This window comes from Python bivittatus, unplaced genomic scaffold (genome assembly GCF_059951505.1).
Source record: "Python bivittatus isolate LINGU-HERP-01145 unplaced genomic scaffold, Pbiv_v1 ctg000020_np1212, whole genome shotgun sequence".
Taxonomy (NCBI): domain Eukaryota; kingdom Metazoa; phylum Chordata; class Lepidosauria; order Squamata; family Pythonidae; genus Python; species Python bivittatus.
Genome location: NW_028277030.1, coordinates 73,864,711 through 73,888,866, shown reverse-complemented (window position 1 = coordinate 73,888,866; position 24,156 = coordinate 73,864,711). Strand labels below are relative to the sequence as shown.

The following is a 24,156-nucleotide window of genomic DNA, read 5'->3' as shown; positions in this document are numbered from 1 at the left end:
AGTAAATATCCCCATGCATAGTGTGAACTACAGAAGTACATGAATGTAATATATATAATAATGCATATTTTCTGCAAGCTCAGAATGAAACAGCCCTTATTTCAACAGAACAAAACTTAAAATTTTAATTAGAGGAAACAATGGGAATTTGAGATCAGTTGATACTTCCTTGTTTTCCACCTAGGGTCATGATAGTAGATGGGACTGTAGTCTATCCTGAATGTCATCTACCCACCAAACTGCAGAAAATTTGGCTGGGATAATTTCTTTAAAAGATATTTGAAAACATTAAAACAAATCCTCAAAGGATGTAATGGGAACTGAGCTATATTCTTATCCATTCTCATTTAAATCTGTTTAAAATCTGTTTTTAAAAAGCCTATTCCACCTGCCAGTAGAGATACATTTTCAATTTAAATAAACCTTCAGAGTGACTCAGTCAAAAGATTATGGCATGAAGAGAGCAGCTAATCCCTTTAATTTTCAGATTGGTTACTCAAATGTCTATCTGTAAGCCTATAAAAATATTTTTTCTTCTGGGAAAAGGGAGAAGAAACAGTGCAAAATATGTAGACTTTAAATACTTGTGTTGAAATACTTGAAAAGTTGTTTGAGAGACGACAATTGTATATACTGCAAAATTTGATTATTAATGAGACAAAGATAACATCTTTTGAAACTTTCTCTTTGGAATGATCAGAATCACTGACTGGTTTCAATATCTTCAAATAAATAGTATAGTATTAAAAGAACTGCAGAATAAGAGAGAATACTTAAAAGATTTAACTGAATTTGAAAATTTGTAACAGGAAACTCAGAGCATTTACTGGGCCCTATTTTTAAATTATTGGTGAAATACGACACAGAAACCAAGCAAGTTAGAGTGTATGAATATATGGATGTTGGATCTAGATACAAGTGATATGCACTGAAAATTTCAATGGAAGAAAAATATTAAATTCACAAATATTATAGTAGGGGAAAATTCATATTTTCATTTTTCAAGCTCAAAATGAAACAGTCTTTTTTTCAACAGAACAAACCTCAAACTTTTTGGAATTTCAATTATAGAAGACAATAGGAAATTGAGATCAGTTGATGTTCTGTCCAATTTCTAAACTGAATGAATTGCTAAATTGAAGGGTTCATTCTCTAAAAATTGATAGAAAAGTAATGATCAGGTTCGATCATTTTTCCATATTTGGTGGGCTCAAAAATTTTGCAGAATGATTTATAACAGAATGAAACAAAATTTAAAAAATGAATTTCCTTCCAACCTGCTTTTTTTCCCTATTAAATATTACTAAATCTTACATTCCCACAAAGCATACTGAATTAGCTCTGTACATGGTAATTGCTGCAAGAATATTCTATGCTTCCTATTAGAAAGTATGCATAATTCCTTCTGAAGACAATGGCTAATTAAGCTCTGGGACTAAGCCTCAATGTCCAAAATAACTTTGTGTTTTAAATGCAGACCTGATACAGAATTTAACTTGGAAATAATTTCTGGATTATAACTCTGTGTACAAGCTTGTACCATATCTGAAATTTGGATTTCTCTTTACATAAAACCTTTAATTGCTTAGATAGAAATTACTGTAATTTTTAATCTCACTTTATGATTTATACTGTGCTGACTATTGCTGTTGATATTCATATATTACTTGGATTTTAATAATGATTTGTACTTTTTAAAAAAATAATGTACTATATTCAGTTACTTAAAACTAATCAATGAAATGTTTAAAATTTTAACCTATTTGTATGAGGCTTGTAAATTTTCCATTTATCTGATTTATGTTTTATTTTTCCTTTTTGGCCTATTATTTTCCTTTTCCTGATGTGTGTGGACGCCTTTTTTGTTTTCCTTTCCTTTTCTTCAAAATTTGATTAAAATAAGAGACAATGGGTTTTTATGGATGAGACAAGATATCTGCTTATTGCTTTTCTTGAAGTTCAAACAAAAAACTCTCAAAACATGGGTGCAATTCAAACAAAACAAAATATAAACATATTAACAAAACAATCTAACAAACCAATATGAATATAAACAGAAAATATTTAAAAAAAACCTTTTTCTTCATTTGTACAATACAAATGTGATAATTACTTCTATACATAAATTACAACTAATTTTTAAACAACTTAAACCTTGTCCATAGAGCTCATGGTTAGTATAATAAGCAGACCATTTGGTTTTTTTATGTCAAAACTGAACATTCATTTCAATGTAACATCTGCCATAACTTCTTCCTAAAAAGTATGATTGGCAAATTTCATTTAATCGGAACTCATCACCATATTAAACTTCTATGTTTCTTGTTTGAACTTCAGGCTAATCTAATGAGAAGCATTTCAAAGCCATGCATTCAAAAAATATGCACAGTAGAACCTTTGTGTTCTATCTTTGGAAGTGACACATACAAACTGTAGAGGAGTATGGAAATGGCCTTGAAAAAAGTATTCAATAGCCATTAAGTAAACACCAGCTTAGCCCTGAAAAAGAGGAAGGAATGAGCAAGAAAGTCAAGACTGCCCCATCTTGATTCTCTTTGGTATAAAAGGGTGGAGAGACAATCTCTGTCAGGCTTGGAAGATTCTGTTTTTGTATCTCACAACAGTAAAGTTCCAGTAGTCCTTGTGGCATCTGTTTCCAGACCTGGTCTACTTTGAAGGCCTTGATACAAACATTCCATCATCAAAAAAATCCTTCAATTTCAGATGAGAATATTAAGCAGATTCCAATTACCACTCACACTTCACAAACCCAGCGTAATTCATAGTTCTGCAAACAATTCCTATTATTCCAGCAGTTGGTCAGACAAAAACTGAATAGATTCACACAATCTCTTCCAATACATACCTGATGTATTTTGCGGGTGTTTTATGAATTACAAAATGGTTGCGTGTACCTTGATGCATCCTATTTCTTTCACAAATTCATGTTCACAATTGTCCTCTACATCCCAAATCACACCACTAGATTTTAAGTGATCGATTAGGACAACAGGTTGTTTACCTTCGAGAGACTTCAGACTCCCATCACACAGAAACAGTACAGTACAACACGAATGTAGCTACCCAATTAATAATACCCAATGAACTTCAATCTTGCAATTAATATCTGACTATTTCATATCCCACCCAACTGCACATAGCAGCACCCTAGAATTGTCAGCATTTCCTTCACCCACTTTGCAGTGTACTAAAACCTTCATGATTAAGTAAAGAATAGAAACTTGAACAGAAACGTCAGTTTGTGCCAGAGGAAACGAAATGCCAAAACAACAGTTCAGAATAAAATTCTACACCAGTAATTTCACAGTGGGATAATATAGCTCAAACCATTCCTCTGACTGAAACAACTTATTATACTACATAATTTAATCTGTGTATGAGAGTGTGCATATTCAATCTATTAACTGTTTTCTGAATGCCTACTACTAAGACATTCAATTTGTATAAACACAGTTTCACAGCAGTGTGACTTTTCTCATGAATCATGTCATTATGAATCAGAAAGTTCATAAAATCCTCATTTATTATCCTTTCACTGCAAAATATTAAAGGAGATATGTAGTGAAGTGGAATCAATGGTAAAGATAAATGAGTAAACTCTCATAGGTAATTCTAATCTGAAGCCATCTACCCCACAGCTGTTCACCTACCAGTCCTGACTTCCTCTTTTTTCTTTTTTTAATATAATTTTTTATTGAGTGTTTTAATAACAATAGTAAGAACTAATACAAACTAAAGTAGAATGAAAAAGAAGAAAGAGAAAGGGAGAAATAAAAGAAAAAGATAAAAGTGCAAAAAGAAAAAAAGAAGAAAAGAAGAAAAGTAGAAAAAGAAAAAAGATGTAAAGAAAGTTATAAAGAAGTGGCTTCTGATCTTCTTCACAGCAGTTATAGGTACAATTATATTTTAACCTCTCTCTCTAAAGTTACATCATGACTCTCTTTCTCTCTTCACTTAATCTATCCTGTCTAATCATCAAAACCATGTATCACAAGTTCATTTTTTTCTTTTTTACCCAAAAGTCCATAAGGGGTTTCCAGTCACCAATAAATGTAAATATTGTCTATTCTCTAATCAAACAAGTCAATTTAGCTCTTTTAGCAAGTTCTGTCATCCTGACATTGTCTTTCAAATGTCTATAAATCATGAAGAAATCCATAAATTATGTTTATTGAAAGTGATTGTGCATGAATCGTGGACTTGGGAAAATACTATACTATAGTAGCAGGACCTGTTTAGAATAATGGGGATTATATCAATACAGGCCAGATAGTCTGTGAATTCTAAATCCATAATAGCAAAAGGCTTAGCAAAGACTTTACAGGTTAAATTGCACAGCTGTTAAATGTTTAGTTTCCAAGCTCTGTTTTCCGAAGCATGATTCAAAATTGGAATGTGCTTAGTAGCCCCACCTAAAGCAGATTTTTTTTTTATTGTGGGATTTGCATGTTTTTAAAAATAGTAACATTTTATTAGTGTAAAGCTTCATAACAACTTGAGGTGCAATTTAGCTGAATGGGAGATCCAAAGAGAACTGCAGCTCATTACGTTTGCACCAATCTAAATTTCTTCACAATGAATATAGCTTCAGTATGCAGTCTCCACAGAGAGCACACGTGGAGAGTGTGAGAACTGCTGCTTCTCTATAGTTAATTGGAAGAGTCTTCTGTTATGTTCAATATCCGAAAGGGAGAAAAACACATTGGTCAATCTCAGAGAACCTTCATATAAAGAGACAACCAGGAAGTGGAGATTGAGATGCTAGCTTTGTTGAAAAGACTCTAGTAAAAAGGCAAGTACGAACAGCATCTAGATGGTGTGAGACTCCATCCTTCGACAGCTTGAGCTGGCAGACAGAGCATGGCTAGACAAAGATCTTTACTGAATACTAGAATGAAGCCACTGAAATCAGTTTATGGCCCTCTGTAAACATGAGGGTGAGGTCCCTTCTTATGCTGTCTGCAGTTCAGATGCAAGGCTGTTTCTTCCCACTGTTTCCATGGCCTAATGAACATCCTGCTTTCCATTTCTCACACACAGTGCTAGGTAACAATTAGCAATTTACACAATCAGCATTCCTGCGAAAATCTAGCTTCCCACATATGCCTCTCCCAGATGGAAATACAAAAGTGGAGGTGGAAGGTGTCTGTGGTTGTTTGCTTGTTCTCGGTTTAGACTTACTCTCTTTCTTCTACAAATGTGAATTTCTCTGCCTGAGCACAGGCGTGGGGCATAATTTCATCAGACACATCTGTATAAATTGGGGGACGCATTTTCAATTTGGCTTTGTTTGCTGGTTAGGAAATCTATTAATCCTTACCACTGCCAATGATTTACCCCGAAATGAGTATGTCAATTACAAATCCCAAATGTGATTTCAATCTCAAAACTATGCCAAAGTTTTATACCAGTTTTTTTACTGTTTTATTTCACCAAGCTTGTGCTTTGTACCCAGCTGTTCTTATCAGAACCTGTTACACTCTACGGGCTTTCAGAGGCCTCTCACTATTTCTAATGGGCATTCTTGACCTTTATAAACATATTCAATGGGGCAAAAAATAGTAAGGTGTATTCACATTGCTTATCCAGTGAAACTGTATGCACATGCCTCTATTCCAAAAAGGTACATATTCCCTCGATATAAACTGGGGGAAGTAACAACTTTTGGAGGAGGAGAAGTAGAAAACACTCATGTGAAATGTCTGTACCCACTTAAATACAGAATATAAGACCGAGGGTTGATGGAATAGTACTGGTACAAAATGTTGGCATTCTTTTGGGATTGGTCCATGTTAGGTTTGGGGTATTTGATAACTGCTTACAGGGGTTATGATAGTTATCCCGTTTGGAGGAATACAAAATGCAGACTTTGTGGAACAAAATGATATACAGGTAGTCCTAGTTTAGTGATTACCTAGGATAGCAACCGTTCGCAATTACAATGGTGGTGAAAAGGTAACTTTGTGACTAATGCCTGGATTTAGAACAACAAAAACCGTCAGTGTGAAACTGATTAGGATCTTGTCAGTTTCAGGCAGCAGCTGCCACCAGCCAGAAAATTCTCATCTACTAGTTAAGGTCACAGAGCTGAGCTTGTTAACTTGTAATTAGCACTTTTTAGGGAAGCCCTGCACTGTGAAGAAAAGCAGCTCATGAAGAGATACCTTGTTTAAGCAATCTCTCTGTCTTGCAGAGCAAAAAAGGAAAAATACGGGTCAGGCACAGGACACTGTATTAGAAAATTTTATCAGAATGAGATGGCAGCAACCAGCAATCTCTGCAGTGTCTTTCTCTCTCCCACATGGTTTGTTTAGCAGCCTTGCCACTTGGCAACCATTTCACTGGAAGCAATTGCAGTCACTAAATGAGGACTACCTGTAAAACTTTAGCACAGTTTTGTTTGAATACAACAATGGGGATCAGATCAAACTCTGATTTAAAATGTCTGCACCTTGCTAGAACAAAATGCTATAACTTTTTAGCACAGGCTTTGGGCAGAAAATTTGGGATGTCGCAGTTAAAGTAGCTGCTTTCTTGTTCCATGATAATGCTGGAATTTCTCCTGAAGGATTGATGGCTGTTATTTATTTATTTATTTTTTTGTAGAGGCCCCTCAGCTAGTACTAAATCTAAATGGTTAAAAGTGTAATGTTAAATACCAGGCAACAAACAGAATTCTTGCATCTCTTGGGTCCCTAGATGCATCTTTTTTTTTTTAAATGCACTATTTAGTTAAATAAAGTGAATTCAAAATTCATCCCAGCTTCATCAAATCTGGTATTCTTTAGAGGTGACCCATGCCTTTGGTGTACAGTGGTACCTTGGGATATGAACTTAATGCGTTCCGTGACTCTGGGCGTATCCCGAGTTGGTCGTAACCCGACGCAAATTTCCCCATAGGGTTCAATGTAAATCCGGTTAATCCGTTCCGCCCTCCGAATTTGGTCGCACCCCGAAGCAAATTTTCCCATAAGGTTCAATGTAATTACCGTTAATCCGTTCTGGCGTCCGCGGACCACGCGTCAGGGGCGGAAGAACAGCCAGGCGCTGTGCGGCAAGGCGGGAGAACGGCCGGGCGCTGTGCGGCACCGTGCGGCGCGGCAGGAGAGCAGCCGGGTGCGGCGTGGCAGGAAAAAGGCCGGGCGCCGCGTGGCGCGAAAAAGGCCGGGCGCTGCGCGGTGCGCCGGGAGAGCGGCTGGGCACGGCGCGGCGTGCCGGGAGAGCGGCCGGGCGCCGCGGTGGGAAAAAGGTTGGGCGCGGCGCGGCGGGAGAGCAGCCGGGCGCGGCGCAGCGTGGCATGAGAGCAGCCAGGCGCGGCATGGCGCGGCGGGAGAACGGCCAGGTGCGGCGTGGCGGAAGAACGGCAGGGAGCGGCGCCACGCGGTGGGAGAACGGCCGGGCGCCGCGTGGCACGGCGGGAAAACGGCCATGGACCATGTGTCAGGGCGGAAAAATGACCGTACCCCGAGGCGGAGTTCGCACATCGAGGTAAATTTTTGCAGCCGGAGCTGGTCGTAACCCGAAAAGTTCGTTAGTAGAGGTGTTCGTATCCCGAGGTACCACTGTACTAAGTTTTATATTTCTAATGTCTGAGTTTGACTTTATGAGCAGCACAATGTAAGAAAGCAAAAAAAAAAAAAAGCTTTCCTAAGTGCTTGGTCTGTGGAGGAACAATATGGGTTTTCTTCTTTTTTCTAAAAAAAACAACAACCCCTACTATAGAAAGTCTATATATAATTTCTATACTACACAGAATAAAACATGAATCAAGAGCTATAATAAATTACCACAAGTCATACTGCAGTGAAGGTGTCCCCTTTTCTCTTGAATACTTTGTTGGCTCACTGTCTGGCCAGAGAGGAAGAAACCAATGCTGTATTGCTCTTAAGGAGAATGCTGAAATCCACTGGTTTGCTCATACCCTTGTTGTGTCAAAATAAAAAGCACGCTTTTGAAACACACTATAGCAACAAACGGAACAAAGGAAGAAACGAAGCTAGAGCCTTTTATGCTGAATGTGTTGATTACCTGCAAAATTTAAAACATGTAATAGAAAAGGTAACGGTTTTTTTTTTCCTTCCACATTTGGCTTATCCACTTATGTCAAGGCTATTATATTCCTCCTCTTTGTATACTTTCCATGTACATCTTAAAGCCTATAAAGGAAACATAGCAATATATTCTAACTCAGAAGAATATTATTGGTTTCTTACCTTGGCAAAGGCTTCCTAAGTCGCCACAGCTAGTTGGTTCAGTGGTAGGCGAGGGAATGAGATATGAGCCTTTAAAAAAAGGAGATAGACTATAAACAAGACTTGTATTTTAATGAGAAATGGTTCTCAGTGAGACAGCTAAAGAAACTGCCTTAGTAAATACTTAGATGAACAGAGTTATAGATCACTAAATAAAACAAATGTGTTGAGTATAACAGTAGCTACTGTAGGGTCTCTTGCTAACCCAGTGAAGGTTGAGGGGCTAGCTTGGATCTGATATACAAGCGTAAACACAAAGGCTTGCTAGCTTAACCCCATACTTATGATTCAGGCAGATGAGATGGCATGTTGCCTCATTCAAGGAAGACAAATACACTAATAGTTCATTTTTTGAAAAGAGACAACGGATAGACACATAGCCTATGTTCCATAAGCCAGTTGTGACAGAACGCTATTCCAATGCCAACATTAAATAAAATTCAGCTGCTAGACTTGTTTCTGTACATAAAATGAGTTATGGTAGTAGTGAGGGGAACATCTTGTCTTTCACCACAGATGGCACAATTTCTGGAGCTTGGATGGCTTGGATGTACCTCAGAATTATTGCTCCCTTTCTGGGGATATAATTAGAAGTTGAGGATTTGCTGCCTTAAAGAAAACCCTATTTACGTCCTGATGCTATGTGTGCATATAAGTGAAATTCTAATAATTTTTTTTCCCTTTATGTAAACAAGAAGGAAAGATGGGGATAAAAGTTCAACCCCCCATTCTTGTATTATATTTAATTATATGAATAGAAATCAGGAAGATGATAGCTTATTAGGGAAGACATGTTGATTAGTCATTTTGCATGTTTTGATTGTTAATTTATTCTCAATTGCAAAAGAAGCTGCGGGCTTTAAAAGGTGACTAGAACACAGGAAGGAGCATATGTGGCTGTTAGCTAAGTGTTCCTTTATTAGAAAGATTACTGATTAATAGTCTTTAATGATTAACTGATGAAAACCAATGATTAGGAGATAGTTGGGAACTCCTTTGAATTGTTGAACTTGGAGGAATTCCAGGTAAAGGAAACACTTTTTCCCCTTCTTGCTCTTGTAAAACCTGGATTACATTGTGATAAATTTATATTACATATGATGTCCTCAGACTATGTTCTATAGATTTCGGGCTATTTTGAACTTGAGTGTTTTATAGTTCTGTGGTGCAATGGTGGTTGTTGTTATCATCATCATCTTACATCTCTCTCTTGAAACTTTCTTGTATAGCATGGGGAATTTTTCTGTCCAATCCTAGTTGTCTTCCCACTATTTTTTAAAAAATTGGCACCCTCCATATTCCATGGGCCTAGAAAGTCCTGGGTCTTTTTGTTTGTTTCCTTCTGTCTAATATTCATTTCCTTTTAATTTACAAGCCAATGTTCTTCTGTATGTTTGTGTGTGTATGTGTGTGTGTACACACACACATATATATACATACACATACATCTGGAGCGCTGGTATTTGAAATATGAAAGGGAATGCAGGACTACTTTTCTTACCTGCTGAAAACCCTGGTATTAGTTAGCTAGTCTAACAAAAATACAATCTATACGTGAGTGCATGTACAAAAGTGGAACAAGGAAGCTAATTTCAAATGTCATGTTAACCTGAAAGAGACATTTACCAGGAAAATCAAAACTAAAACATCTGCTAAAAATCAGTAAATAAAAATGTGTAAGTATGATCATGGTAGTGACATTCATATGCAAATAAATCAGACCTTTTATTGTTCCTTGAATTTTTTTACAGTGACTATTACAGAATGGTTCTTTTTCTATAAACTATAAATACAATAAGTAATCAATAGCTAACAACTAAACACTTCCATGTAGTTTTCTTAGAAACAATATGGAAGTAATTTGATTCTTCTCAGTCCAGCTTACAGTCCTGTGATCTCCTTGTGGTATCCTATCCCAACACTAACTAGGCTTGAGATTACTTAGCTTTTTGAGATGGGCCAAGGCCACTAGGTGCTACCAACTGCTGTGACACCTTATCACTACCATAACTTTTGGAAATATAAATTTCAGATCAGTTATATTACCAGTATTGTAGCTCACAGTCACAGTCACTCATGCCCTAGTCAGCTCCACATTGGACTACTGTAATGCGTTCTGCATGGGGCCGCCCTTGAAGAGCATCTGGAAGCTTCAACTGATGCAGAATGTGGCAACGTGGGCAGTTATGTGTGCTCCTAGAAGAGCACATATTACACCTCTGCTTTGCAAGTTGCATTGGCTGCCAGTTTGCTTCTGGGTCCAATTTAAGGTGCTGGTTTTGACCTTTCAAGACCTTCATGGCATGGGGCTGGGTTATCTGAGGGACCGCCTCTCCCCAGTTACATCAGCCCGTCCCATTAGATCCGACAGGGACATTATGCTACGCATTCCATCGGCCAGGACTTGCATTTGGCGGATCCCAGGAGGCTGGTCTTCTCTGCCGTGGCTCCCTCCTTGTGGAACATCCTCCCTCCCGAAGTGAGGCTTGCCCCTTCCCTGCTGACATTTAGAAATCCCTCAAGACCTGGTTGTTTCATCAGGCCTGGGAATCTTTGGGAACCAGAGTCATTCTTAATTGATATAGTTGATATTCTGCTCTCTCTGTAGGATTTGTATATTTTAAGTATTTGAAGTAATTGATATTCTGCTCTCTCCGCGGGGTGTCATTTAGGAAGTCCCTCAAGACCTGGTTGTGTCATCAGGCCTGGCGGTCTTTGGGAACCGGAGACTTTCTTAGATGACTTCACTGTAATTAATATTCTGCTCTCTCTGTGAGGTATGTGTATTTTAAAATTTTAAAAATTTAATTTTTTTGATAATGTTTTCATTTTAATAATCACTTCTTATCTTTTTATAATGATTGTTTTATCCATTTGTTATTTTATTTAATTATTGTACACTGCCCAGAGTCGCTTTATATGAGATGGGTGGCTATATAAATGTGACATACATACATACATATATATAAACACTACAATACAGCACACAAATTGTGCTGTGGCTAACACTACAATAAACACATCATTTCTGATCCAGTGCATCTGTATTTCCAAATACTACTTTTTAAATAAATTATCTACTTTCCTAGCAAAATAAAAAAGGAAATGTATTGTATGCATCTTTTAAAGTTCTTTGCACTGGCTGTATAAAAACAAATTTCAAACACATGAATGGGATACCTGTATTAAGCAAAACATCCTTCTTGCAAAAATATCAGATTGAAATAATGGAATGAAACAGAAGAAGGGGGGCTGAAGAAACATATATGTATATGTGATGTGTGTGTGTGTGTGTGTGTAATATATATGAAAAGGCTGTTACTACAAAATACTGTAAAAAGGGCATAGATTGATTTTTCCCCTAGCAGTTCTATGAAATTGCCCATGAGATCTAACATTGGTATATTGATAACAGCACAATAACATGGAAGAGAGAGGAAAGCCAGTTAACACACTTGTTCATTTTACAATCTATTTTTACTATTTCTAATTGTAACTTCAAGTCTGGTTCATAATTATGATGCCCATACAATTCAGATGAACCCCAAATCCTGAGCTCATTGTACAGATTCAGACAAATCTGGACTTCATTCCAAGCACTATCTCCCTAAACACTGAGCAAATTGAAGATTCAAAGGGACAGAGATCACCTCCAAAACTGTTTTATTTTCCCTCTAAATTTAGAATATAAAGATAAAAAAGGGAGGAAGGAGAAGGACTGATACCTTTAATCAGGAATAACTTTATCAGAACTCTATTTTAACTTTAAATATAGTGCTTTTGGGATAGAGGCAGCCCTGCACTTTCGTTGCATTTTGAGCTGGTCTCTGGGTCAGCATCATCTCTGGACTTCCTGGAATAGCTTGCTTGAGAGCTGGCTGGAACTGGATGATGCTATGAACACTGCAGATGCTATTGAGACTCAGCCCTCCAAGAAGAAATTTGCAGATCCATTGAATTCAGTACTTCTAATGATGCTACCGTGGGGAAGGCAGACTATTATCTTCCTGTTTGTGTGAGGCTTGCTATCAATATATAACAGGAGGCTATGGATATGTTCCATAGCAGCTGTGAAGTGTAGCATTTTCTGTTTGCTGCAACACTATGTTATCCCTTTTTCTGCACATAGCAGCAAATTGCTTTCAAAATCATATCATAAATGTTAAAGGCTCCCTTTAAAATGCACTACCTTGACTATATATTGTAGGGGGAGGGCCATGTTGGCAGGTACATGTAATCTGCCTTCCAAAGAACCCCATCTCTATAACCCCGTCTCCCCTGCCTTCCCCTTCCTTTTCCCTTCTGCCTCATTCTAATGTATTTACGCCCCCATGAGCCAAGCCACTCCATGCATCTGACGAAATGAACTGCAGCCCACAAAACATTATGCCCTAAATAAAATGGTTAGTCTCAAAAGGTCCTATCAGACTCTTTCTATATTGACTATACAGTGTTGTTTACATGTCTTTCTCAATATAAGGTCACCTACTGTAAACCATGAAGCATGAAATACTTGAAAGCTTTTGTAAGTGAATTCTGTCAACAGAGTAGAAATTTAAAGGAAAAAAAAAAACTCTAAGGACTATATGTATTCCTTATAATTTCCTTGCCCTTCTGAAAATTTTTAAGATTTCCTACTTAGGGGCATCTCTACAAAATAAGGATACAAATTACTCACAAAAACAGCTGAAGAAGAAAGCAAATTCCTTTTTATTCTGACCCAATCAAGTGTAAAGGAGCTTTACGAAGCTCATTTCTTTTCACTTTTTTTTTAACCACAGAAGAGAAAGCATCCCCACTTTTGAAAACTTCCAGATTGAAAAGTCACCCCACTAAGTGTATCTAAGAGCCTAAAATTTGGCAGATAGTATATCCTCGGCTCAACAGGGTGGCAGTGTCTAGCTGACCATGGCTGATCGTGAAAAACTAAGCCAGACTGAATAGCAGTTGGATGGGAGGTCACTTCACTCCACTGAGCCCAGAAACAAAGCTCGATTTGAAGAAGACTGTGCCTAGAACCCTAACCCTAACCCCTTGTTAGAAGGGGCTATGATATCTATCTGATTCTTCTGATTTTTTTTAAACTTTCAATCTTTTTTGATTTCCAGTGACAATCAGGGGAGAGGCACAAAGTTAAGCATTCTTGAAGTGTGATTCTGATTTATGTCACATCTTAATTATGTGAGTTCTGAAGCAGTGTGTGTGATTAACTGGAGTGTTATTCAGATCACTGAATCACAGTCTGAACCTAATCTTGTAATCATTAATATACCCTTAATAAAAATCAAGGATGTATTGAAATTAAATAGATTGGAATAAGAAAGTTTTGATTTAATTGGTTTCACATACAAGAGAATTTCAGGAAATAAATAAAATGTTCCTTTTGCTATAAAGGAAATCTTTAAAATCTTTTTTTTAAATTTGTGATAATGTTTTTATTATCTTTTATTATTAACTTTTTATCTTTTTATAATGCCTGTTTTTATTCACTTATTTTAATCGTTGTATGCTGCCCAGAGACACTTTGTGAGATGGGTGGCTATCTAAATGTGAAGTATAAATAAATAAAATATATCATCAACATCATTTTGATTACCCAGTTATTGCATGTATACATTGCCTTACTGCCAGGATCTCAAAGCTACATATACAGAATGCCCCTTCCAATTTTATAATCACAACAATCACACAAGGTAGATTAAGGATCAAATATACAGTACAAAGTAAGAAAATTTTCTTAAATTTGTTAACTATTATTTTAACTTGCTTTTTGCCAGTGGCAATCACAGGTGGGGTCAAAGAGGCAAGATGGCAGGTGTGTCAGAGCAACTGAAGCTCTGCCCCTTTTCCATGTGTGTCGCATGCATGTACACACAAAAGTGGCCATCTTGCCTCTTTTGATACCCCCCTGCCTCTGCAAGATGTCAAGGCAGTTATTCAAAAACATTCTTTTAAGGATGAGTGCCCCTCTGCCCTCTGAAGATGTCAATATAATGAGCTCCAAGCTTAAAAGGAATACAGAAGAACGTTTTTGCATGGAGAGGTTTTTGGAGTCCTTCAAATATACAGGTCAAGGCTTAGCCCATCTTATCCAGCTTGGAATTGGAGAAAGTACAGTGATAATCAAAATAGGGGTGGAGCAGCTTTATGGGCCCAATCTGAAAATACCAGATTTCTACATTCCAGACTTTGCCTCAAGCAGCTCTATGCTAGTATATAAGCAAGGCTGGAAGAAAACTGTTTAAAAGATACAGAGTATTTTAGGAATGAAGTTGGGGAAAGGGTGATTTTATTCTCTCTTCTGTGGGCTTTTTCTTAAGATGCCTTCCATATGTAGTTTGATCACTAGCAAGACTGGTTGCTTAGCAAAACGATGCCTTGTCTATGACCCTTGCTTCTGTTTTCATAACTTATTCGGGAATGGGCAGCATACAAATAAACAACAGATTTAGTTTAAGGTCGTGAGTGTAAGGAGAAGCATAATATAATACTGTTAATGTTATAGTTTTTCTTATTGATTGTAACCTGTATAATACAGTTCAATAAACACTAAAATGTAACAATTTAACAATTGTTAAAATTATAACATTGTGCATATAGCCCATTGTAGGACCCATCTTTTGAAACTCTTGAAATCAGTCTGTGCTGTAGTGGTTAAGGGGCTGAGCTGGTCCTGGGAAGACCCTGGTTCTAGTCCATGGTCAGCCATGGAAACTCACTGGGTGACTTTGGGCCAATCGTTGTCTCTCAACCCAGCCTACCTTACAAGGTTGTTATTGTGGGGAAAAATAAGAGGAGGAGTACTATGCATAACACCTTGAGCTCCTGAAGAAAGCAGCGGGACACAAATTTAATAAATAAATACGTTACTGTGGTTTTGAATTCCCAAAAAGAACCTACACAGTAATATATTTACTGTGGCACATGGATTTTATAGCCAAACAAGTCCAAGAAAATGGAGTATGTTCCATGGGAATCTTAACTCATTTTCACTATAACAAATTTTCTTTCTGACCTAAAGCATCTTTACAGCTATGCCAGAGAGGGAAACCTAAATTTAAAAAAGAAACTCACCACAACTCAGGTTGTTTTCTGCTTTTAGAAACGTTGTTGGAATACTCCAGAAATCATTTTCCCAGTCGACAATGTTGCCTTTCTCATCACAGCTGAGGTTGAAAAGAGACTGGGGATTCATTGTAAAATTCCAAAGCCGGAAGTTGTACATATCTCCAGTGAGAGGGCTTATGTCGTCTCTGTCAGAACCCAGAACCAACTTCCCATTACCAGGAATCACTTTTCCATAAGTACCTGAACAATGGACCGTTTTATACATCTGTTTGACGTTTACACCTACAGTGCCTGACAAGCTATCCCATATAATGCAAAGCTCTTCAAACGTTTCCGTGAAGAAGTCCTCATTTAGACCAACGTCAAGTGCGTCGTTTAAGAAACACTCTATGTCTGAGATCAAAATAAAGTGCCCCTGTTTTGTTTTCCCAAAGCTGAAGAATTCCACAGAGGAATCACCATAGGAGAAGGCCTTCCAGTCACGGTTATTTCTGTTGTTTGCCGTTGCTTCAAAGCACAAGGTGAACTGATTAAGTTCTGGTACTTGGATGGAATTTGCCAGAGAGACAGAATCAGCGTCTAGAAATTGTGGAATGACCACCTTTTGATTCTTCAAAGATACAGCAACTAGAATACAGAAAGAAAATGTTTTCAGAATCAACTACCACCAAATTTTAATTAATGTAGTACTTTTTACCACTATATAATTAAATGCGTCAGAAGTATATGCAGGGGTATTATTGTAATCAATTAACTTATACTGTAAATAATAATGCGACCATTTGATTCCTACAAAATGTGAATAAGTTACTTGCAAAAATTTGGGGAGGGGTACTTTACATGTTTGTATTAGATAAAGCAGCAACACAGTAACCTGAAACAGCCCTTTCATTTCTTTATGAATTGCCCCCAATGGGTTATTTTGTACAGCTGTGTTACACTGAAGAAATGAATGCCAGACATCCTTTTCAGACTCTGCAGAGAGTGCCTTGCCATGTTATTTCACAAATAAAAGCTCTTTGTTTACAAACTTTTGAATTTCAGTTGAATAAACCTGTTCACATTTCATTGCAAAACAACTTACTAAATATACCAGCAGCCACATCTGGCAACCATATCCTCTGCATCTATAGTTAGGAATAAATTTCAGTATTTTAACTGAAGTTTACTCTGTGGTAAACATATATAAGATAGTAGCCACAATCGCTTATCAATACTTAACTCTTAAAATTCCTATTCATGATTTCTATCTATCTTGACAAGCATAATTCTGAAGTCATTTCTGTGACTTCAAAACATGGGAGAATTGTGTTAGCTGCAAATTTTAATGGAATAATTAACAGATTCCTGCAGGAAATACAGTGATATAAAGACCCTACTTCTTCCCCCACAAATAATATAAATGTAGCCACATCATCTGGCAGAGGAGAGTGGCTGCTTTAGCTGTTCTGGGGTTTCATGAAAGGGCACTTAATTGTGTATTGTTGCTACATTTTTACTAATAAAAGGGAAAGATATTCTGACTTACGTACCATGTAAGTCAACTTGTTCTGAGTCTGATTTTTCTTATCAACAAATAAGCTACTTCTTGCCTCTTAATACTTTTTGGAAGTCTATTTGTCAAAAACAAGCAAACCAAAATAAGTGAATATTGATCCCCAGAAAACACGTTCTTACAAATCCAGTTATGTGACAATGGCAACCTGATGCTGATACTAATTTCAGTAATAGCTCAAGAGAGAAATGACAAACATTCTGTCAGTAATTTCACAGGAAGTGCAGTGCCAATATTAGTAACAGATTTCTCTCCTAGTGTCAAAATGTTTAAATTTCTTGAGGAATCCCTTCTGTTGGTATTCCTTTTACAAGCAGTATCTATAAATTTTGTGATTGATTATGTGTGCCATCAGGTAGTTTTAGACTTCTAGTGACCACATCTATAAATGGCAAATATGCATTAAAAAATAACTAATGTCAGTGTGAAACTGAACATTGACACCTTTCCCCCCCTATGGTGTACAATTCAAATTTTCCTTGAAAAGTTGGAAAGGGTTACAAAAAAGGCAATTAATAGGGTTTAATACTACATTGTGGGAACAAGATGGGATTACTACAGGTCTGTCTAATCAGAAGCAAACTTAAATTAGATTAATGGGGCTTATTCGTCGCTATGGGATATTTTTTATTTAATTATAACTAGGGCTAACTTTTTAGTTAGTGATATGGAAGTCTTATTTCATTAATGAAATAGTGATATGCAGTCTTATTTCATTAATCTGGTTTCCAGAGGACTTATTTCCTTCAAGCATTTAAAAATAATTTCTATATCATTTCACTTACTCTTGAAAGGTTTTGATGTGCACTTGGAATGCTTAAGGAAATCTATTGCATGCCTGTTTGCTCACTCAGCCCATGTCATAATCCTTATAACAGCATTACTATAGATAAACTATACAGGTAGTCCCTGGGTTAAGAACACCCAGTTTAAGGACAACCCATAGTTAAGCATGGAGCCTACTGAAGCAAAATTGGAGTTAAATACACAATGGTTCGAGTTAAATACACAATGATTCGAGTTGAATACACAAAGGTTCAAGCTAATTACACAAGACTACTTATACAGTATTATACAAAAATATGATTCTGGCTTACATATAAATTTGACTTAAGGACAGACCTTGGGAACGGAACTCGATCTTAAACTGGGGACTATCTGTACAAGGTTTAGACGACCACTAGAAGGCAACCAAGAGTTAGAGATTTGGTTTGTCTCACTGCCCTCTGCTCCACATCTGGATTTTGCAGCCCATATGGTAGCCCTATCTTACAATAACCCTATAGCCTAGATCAGGGTTCCTCAACCTTGGCAACTTTAAGACGGGTGGACTTACTCCTAGAATTCCCCAGCCAGCCTTGCTGCTGGGGAATTCTGGGAGTTGAAGTCCACCCATCTTAAAGTTGTCAAGGTTGAGGAACCCTGGCCTAGATCAATGTTATTTTCCACACTGCAGATGCAGAAAGTCCGAAATACAGAGAATGGCTTACTTGAGACCCTCTTATTGACTTCATGATACAGGGGAGATCTGAATGAAGAACCATATATCTTATCTGCTGTGCAACACAATTTCTTCTTTTTATTTATTGCACAAAAGCTGTATTAAAATAAGCAACAGAACCCTGACTTAATTTAAGTCAATGGTTTGGATACCTTACCTAAACCTAGGTAAATAATAACATTCTACTTTTACAGTCAAATAGATATTATCAAATCACAATCTCAAAAGTTTACATATAGTCTACATTCTGAAGACAGACTGGAAGCAGGAAGAAACACATACTTACTTCGGGTATAACTAGCATTGAAGCCTTTTTTTTGGATGCTAAAGTCACTTTTAAAAAATACAGTCATTTCATTCCTAGATGAATTAAACGATAAACCTTTGGCAGTCATACCACAATAATTATTTCCTTTGGCTTTGACTCCAGTGTCCAAAGTTATAAAATCATACTTGCAGCCAGAAGCTTCTTCAATTTCAAAATCAACAAATGTTATCTGAATGATGTATCCAAAAGGAGCCCTGATGGTCCACGTGCATTCTTGACTGTTGGGATAATTATTGGGGAAGCAAGGAGAGGTAAAAACTCCTGTGGGATTGGAGAGCACCATACGACATTCTGAGCATGCTAGAGCTTTGGAATAAAAAACAAAAAGAAAGAAAGAAAAAACAGAGAAGAGTTAGTCAACAAAGCAAAGTAGATTTTACCACAGTGTGGATGTTCTTGATCACTTCATACATAACTACGAAATATTTCCAATTAACTGAACTTGGTCTCCTTCAAATATAGCCATAGTTCCATACACCTCTGAACTACAGTGGTACCTCTAGTTACGAACATCCCTCCTTACGAATTTTTCGAGATACGACCAGCTCCAGCCCCAAAAATTTACCTTGACATGCGAACTCCGCCTCGAGATACGAACCGGATCCGCGGCCATTTTCCCTGCTGCCACGCGGTCGCAGCTTCCTGTGGGCGAGATCGCGGTAGCAAGGAGACGTTTGGTGAGGCTTGTGGTGTGTTTTGTGGCGTTTGGAAGGTTTTTGTGGCATTTGGAAGGTTTTTGAGGTTTAAAAATAAAATGCATATCTTTCAGAACTGTTTAGTCATATTTACATTGAACCTTATGGGAGAAATTTACCTTGGGGTGCGACCAAATTTGGAGGGTGGATTAGCCGTATTTACATTGAACCTTATGGGGAAATTTGCCTCGTGGTGTGACCAAATTCAGAGGGCGGAACGGATTAACCGTATTTACATTGAACCTTATGGGAAATGTTACCTCGACTTGAGACCAACTCGAGTTGCAACCAGAGTCACGGAACGGATTAAGTTCGTAACTAGAGGTACCACTGTATATATAATTCATAAACCAGGTAAATATATTTAAATGTGATTTCAAACAAGATTTAGATCACTATCAAAAAGCTTTATTTACATCATTTAAGGCTATAATCCTATCCACCCTTACCTGATAGTAAGTTCCTTTAATCAAGGGAATTTTCCTCTGAATAAACATGCAAGGGCTACACTACATTGTAAATAACATTTCTTAATTTGTACTTTATATGTTTCCAGCATAATTATTAATTGGTTGCTAAAGCAGTTAAAACGTATTTTTATTTGCACTCTTAGATGATTTATTTATTTATTTATTTATATCCTGCTTTTGATTTAAAAGAAACCTCAAAGAGGCTAGCAACATATCATTAAAGTACACAAAAATACACAAAACAGAACATATTATTATAATAAACAACTTTAAATATTTTGACATTTCAGCAACAAGAATATACAAAATAAAATACAGATGAAAAATCTTTCTGTAGATTTAGATCAGGACATCCTAAAGGCAGAAATTCCATTTTGATTCCTGTAAGAATTTTGGAAATACTTATGTAAAGGGACCCTTGCTGCCTATCAGCAGGATAACTATTCAAAACCAGGATGGAATGGGCCTAAATTTGGTGTAGGAGAACAAGTTGACAAAAGAAGTGTTGAGTTTGAAAATGGGCCACATCTGGCCAGGAGATGCAGAGAAAAAACACCCCAATGCCATTCAAGGAGGGAAGCAATTGGGCAGCCAACGGCTTCATTCTTAAGCACCCCTGGTCACATAACCCAGAGTGGACCATCTGCAGCCCACCCTGTTCTTCTCAGTGTATTTATACACACAGATGCAACAAGGGAAGAGCAGAAAAAACACCCGACAGAGGTAATGTATATGCACTCACCCTTATTACAGACACACACAGAAGCAACACATATGCTTGCTCCCACCCTGATTAGTCCTTCATACACAGACACAAAGATGCAATATATTACCGCAGCTTCTATGGCCACTGCTCACAAAGGGGGGAAAGAATTCCACAGGCACAGTCTGCATTCTTCACCCACTTTTTTGTTATCCATCAGAAGATAACAAAAACTGAAGTAGACTAGCCTCCCTGAGGTGAATAATCAGATGACTGGAAAAGGCCCTCTCTCGCCTGCTCACCTGCCACATTCAAATAGCAGAAAGACATGAAGCAGGACCTCTGATGTAGATTTTAGCATTCAGACGGAACCATACAGAGATTGCTGTGAAGTTATGCTGATCACATGCCATTTAGGAGGTTTAAGCATGAAAATCAGCACACTGACTTGGTGTTGGAAAAAGCCTGGCCATCAGTGAATACTGTTAAGGCCTTGTAGCCAATATACCCAGAAGTACTAGCTCTATTTTGATTATAAGGTTACATTAACAGAATCTTGCAAGTCTGAAAGTATTTCTCCCATCCTCTCCTTTTACTGTCCGGAAAACTAGGGAGGGTCTCTTCTGAAATGCTTCCCATGTCCCCTCTGCTTCTGTGGGCTGAGATACCCTTTAGATGATGGTTGTCCAGTCTGTGGCTCTTCCTCCTGTCTCCCAAGGTCATTCCTGCATACCATTACAAATCAATGGCCTAATAAATGGAAATATAACTTTTGAGAGATTATATTTTAACAGATTAGCTTTACAGCTGTCAGCCTAAGGTAGACCAGACTAGGAAACCAATGCCACGTAGGTCAGTACTACTTTAAGTGTAAAGCTATAACCGAGGCTCACACCCCTTTTATCTGATTGTTGTCTTGGTAATGGCTGTTCCTCCTATCCTCCTTTCTCTCTGCCCTCTAAAATAGCTTGAAAGAATTAATAAATCTATTCATTTGTAATATGGAATCATAGCTGGATAGGTCACCTCCACGTTTGAGGTCTGGAGCAATTAGCTGCTTTTCACAGACCCTTATTGTAGTTTTTGAATGGTCTTCAAAGACGGCTGCATGAAGAGTACATTATAGCAATCTAATATGAATTGCATTATTACATTCTAAACACTAAGCTCCTTATTTTAAAGAAAAGTACTCATTTAATGATAAACTCTAATCATAATCTAGTTATTGCAGAAAAAGAAATGAGCAAATAAGAAAACGAAAATAATACTAAACAAACAAACCCTGAGAATGAAATCATTATCTCCAACCCAATAAAATGAAGACTTAAAATTTAACATAATTATTTTCCACCATATCATTAAATAAAAAAAGAAGCTTTCCCGTTCAGGTCCCACAAATGTTTGGACTACAACTCTCATCAACCTAGTCAACATGGTTAATGCTGGTAAAGATAGGAGCTGTGGAACAAAGCACTAGGGGGTCTTGCACTTGGGAAGTCTAAAGTAGCACCTAAGACCATTCAGATTGATTTTTACAGTACCAGAATACAAGTTTGGAGGCAAGAGAGTAACTGTAAAATTAACTTATTTCTAAATACAAATGCGGTTATCTGAAGCAGTCCATTTACTTGAACACTAAAGACGGGTCTGAAAGGGTCACAACATTCGTTTCAGACATTCAAAGTAGCTTGAATTTGGCTTTGTTTGAAAGGGAAGCCCAACAGGGCAATCTGCTTTTGAAGCTGGGGCATTTCAAATGTTTTATGGCTTTTGCTTAGTTCATCAAATGTAGTTTCTGAGACAAAAAGAAATAGGTGGTTCATATGCACATATCCATTCATCATCTTCCACAGTGAAGGCAGCACAATGAATTCATTCACATTTTTTCCAATTTTTTTCCCTGGGAATCCTTTCATATTTTGCCACCTAACAATTGGTACTTTTTCCTATATTTTTCTCTCTATTCTGATTTGGAGCAGATTCTTGCTTTTGGAAAAGAAGGCGTCTTTCTTAACTTTGCTTGTTAAACTTACTGGCACCTTCCTGCACTTGTTTGTATCTTTCCAGCATGGGCTAAATGATAAGAGATTAAATTTTCATGCTTTTAAATATTCTTAGCATCCTGAAGAGATATTACATTTTTCACTTTCCTTTTCAATTTTCCTTCAGAGAGATTTTCACTTTTGAATTTAAATGTGTCTGTTTTGACTTTTCTGGCTAACTCCCTGTTAATATTTATGTTGAATTTGGTAGGTGATCATTTTCATGCTTTGCTTTTCCTCCTCTTGTAAATGGTAACATTACACATTATTACATTAAAATAATAATGAGAAATAAGTAGTGATAATACTTCTATTAATGGTGAGATTATTACTAATATTAATAACATAGCAATAAACAAAATGAATAATTTATTATAAAATAAAACATCTTATGTTTTTTGTTGCTGTCTGCTGAAGTCTCAGCAGATTATAGTGAAAGCATAAAACAAAAATTAGACCGAAATTAGAAACCAGAATGAAATAATAAACATTTAAAAAATCTTTCCAAAAGATGTGCTTTTAAGGCATTTTTAAACCTGCTGCAGTCAGAGATATGAGGATTTGGGAAACATTCTATTTTCTGGACATGGGGCAGCTACAAAGAATGCTTGATCCCAAGTGATCAAAAGATATGGTCACAGAAACAGTAGATGGACCTCCCCAGATGACCCTGAGTAGATTTCATATAAAAGAAGGGATTGTTTCATGTCACAGACTCAAGTTATACAGGGCTTTAAAGGTAATAATGAAGACTTTGTATCTCACCCAGAAAAAATTACCAACAGATGTAGTGCCAGCTGTGCAATTGGTCTAATTTAGTCTGTCTGAGCTACTTCTGGAGATGAACCTGGCTGCGGAATTCTGTATTAACACAGAACCAACTCGATAGAGTAGATCACTATAGTTAGACTTAAAGGTTACCAACACATGCTTCACATTTTAATCATGTTCTTTCAGAAAAGGATGCAGTTTGCACATTATTGAAGCTTATAATTGCCTCAGTCTGGGAAATAAGAGAAGGATCTAGATCTAGAAGTTGTCCCAAACTACATAACTGTGCATACATACTGTACATATCCATGACACGGAAAAAAAATTAAGAAGTAGTAAGTAAAAACCCTAAGGAATGTGATAAGCAAAGACAGAGGGACATTTGACTAAATCTAGTTTATACCAACCCTATTCATTATATTTATTATACTTCTCTATCCATTTTTATCCTTGCAAACTACTCTTGCTTCCATCATGTCCAGATACTGATTCATTCATTGCCCTTTTCAGTTCTCTCTTTTTAAGGATCTGATCAGCTCCATCCAATCATGATTTTCTCAGTATTCCCCTTCCTCTCAGCCCTTCTTCTTTCCTTCACATGTTTTTGTGATTCAATCCTCATTCATTCTCTTTTCATGACCAAATCACCTCAATCTAATTCTTTTGTACTGTTCACTCATTTCTGCATTCAGTGTACAGTACATTCATTCAACATCCATTCAGTCTCCAATCCCACTGCATTCATTTTAC

At 37.1% G+C, this 24,156-nt stretch overlaps 1 protein-coding gene across 3 annotated transcripts in view; it reads right to left on the bottom strand.

The window, feature by feature from the left end:
* The window catches only part of ADGRG6 (adhesion G protein-coupled receptor G6), a 107,623-nt gene that overhangs the window by 50,532 nt on the left and 32,935 nt on the right, over positions 1–24,156 (bottom strand). For all 3 annotated transcript variants that reach the window (XM_088141559.1, XM_088141562.1, XM_088141566.1), the window contains exons 3-5: positions 18,684–19,031; positions 15,348–15,968; positions 8,235–8,303 (exon numbers count right to left, since the gene is read on the bottom strand). In XM_088141559.1, coding sequence (XP_087997685.1) covers positions 8,235–8,303; positions 15,348–15,968; positions 18,684–19,031 — 1,038 coding nt within the window. The remainder of the gene's footprint in view (positions 1–8,234; positions 8,304–15,347; positions 15,969–18,683; positions 19,032–24,156) is intronic.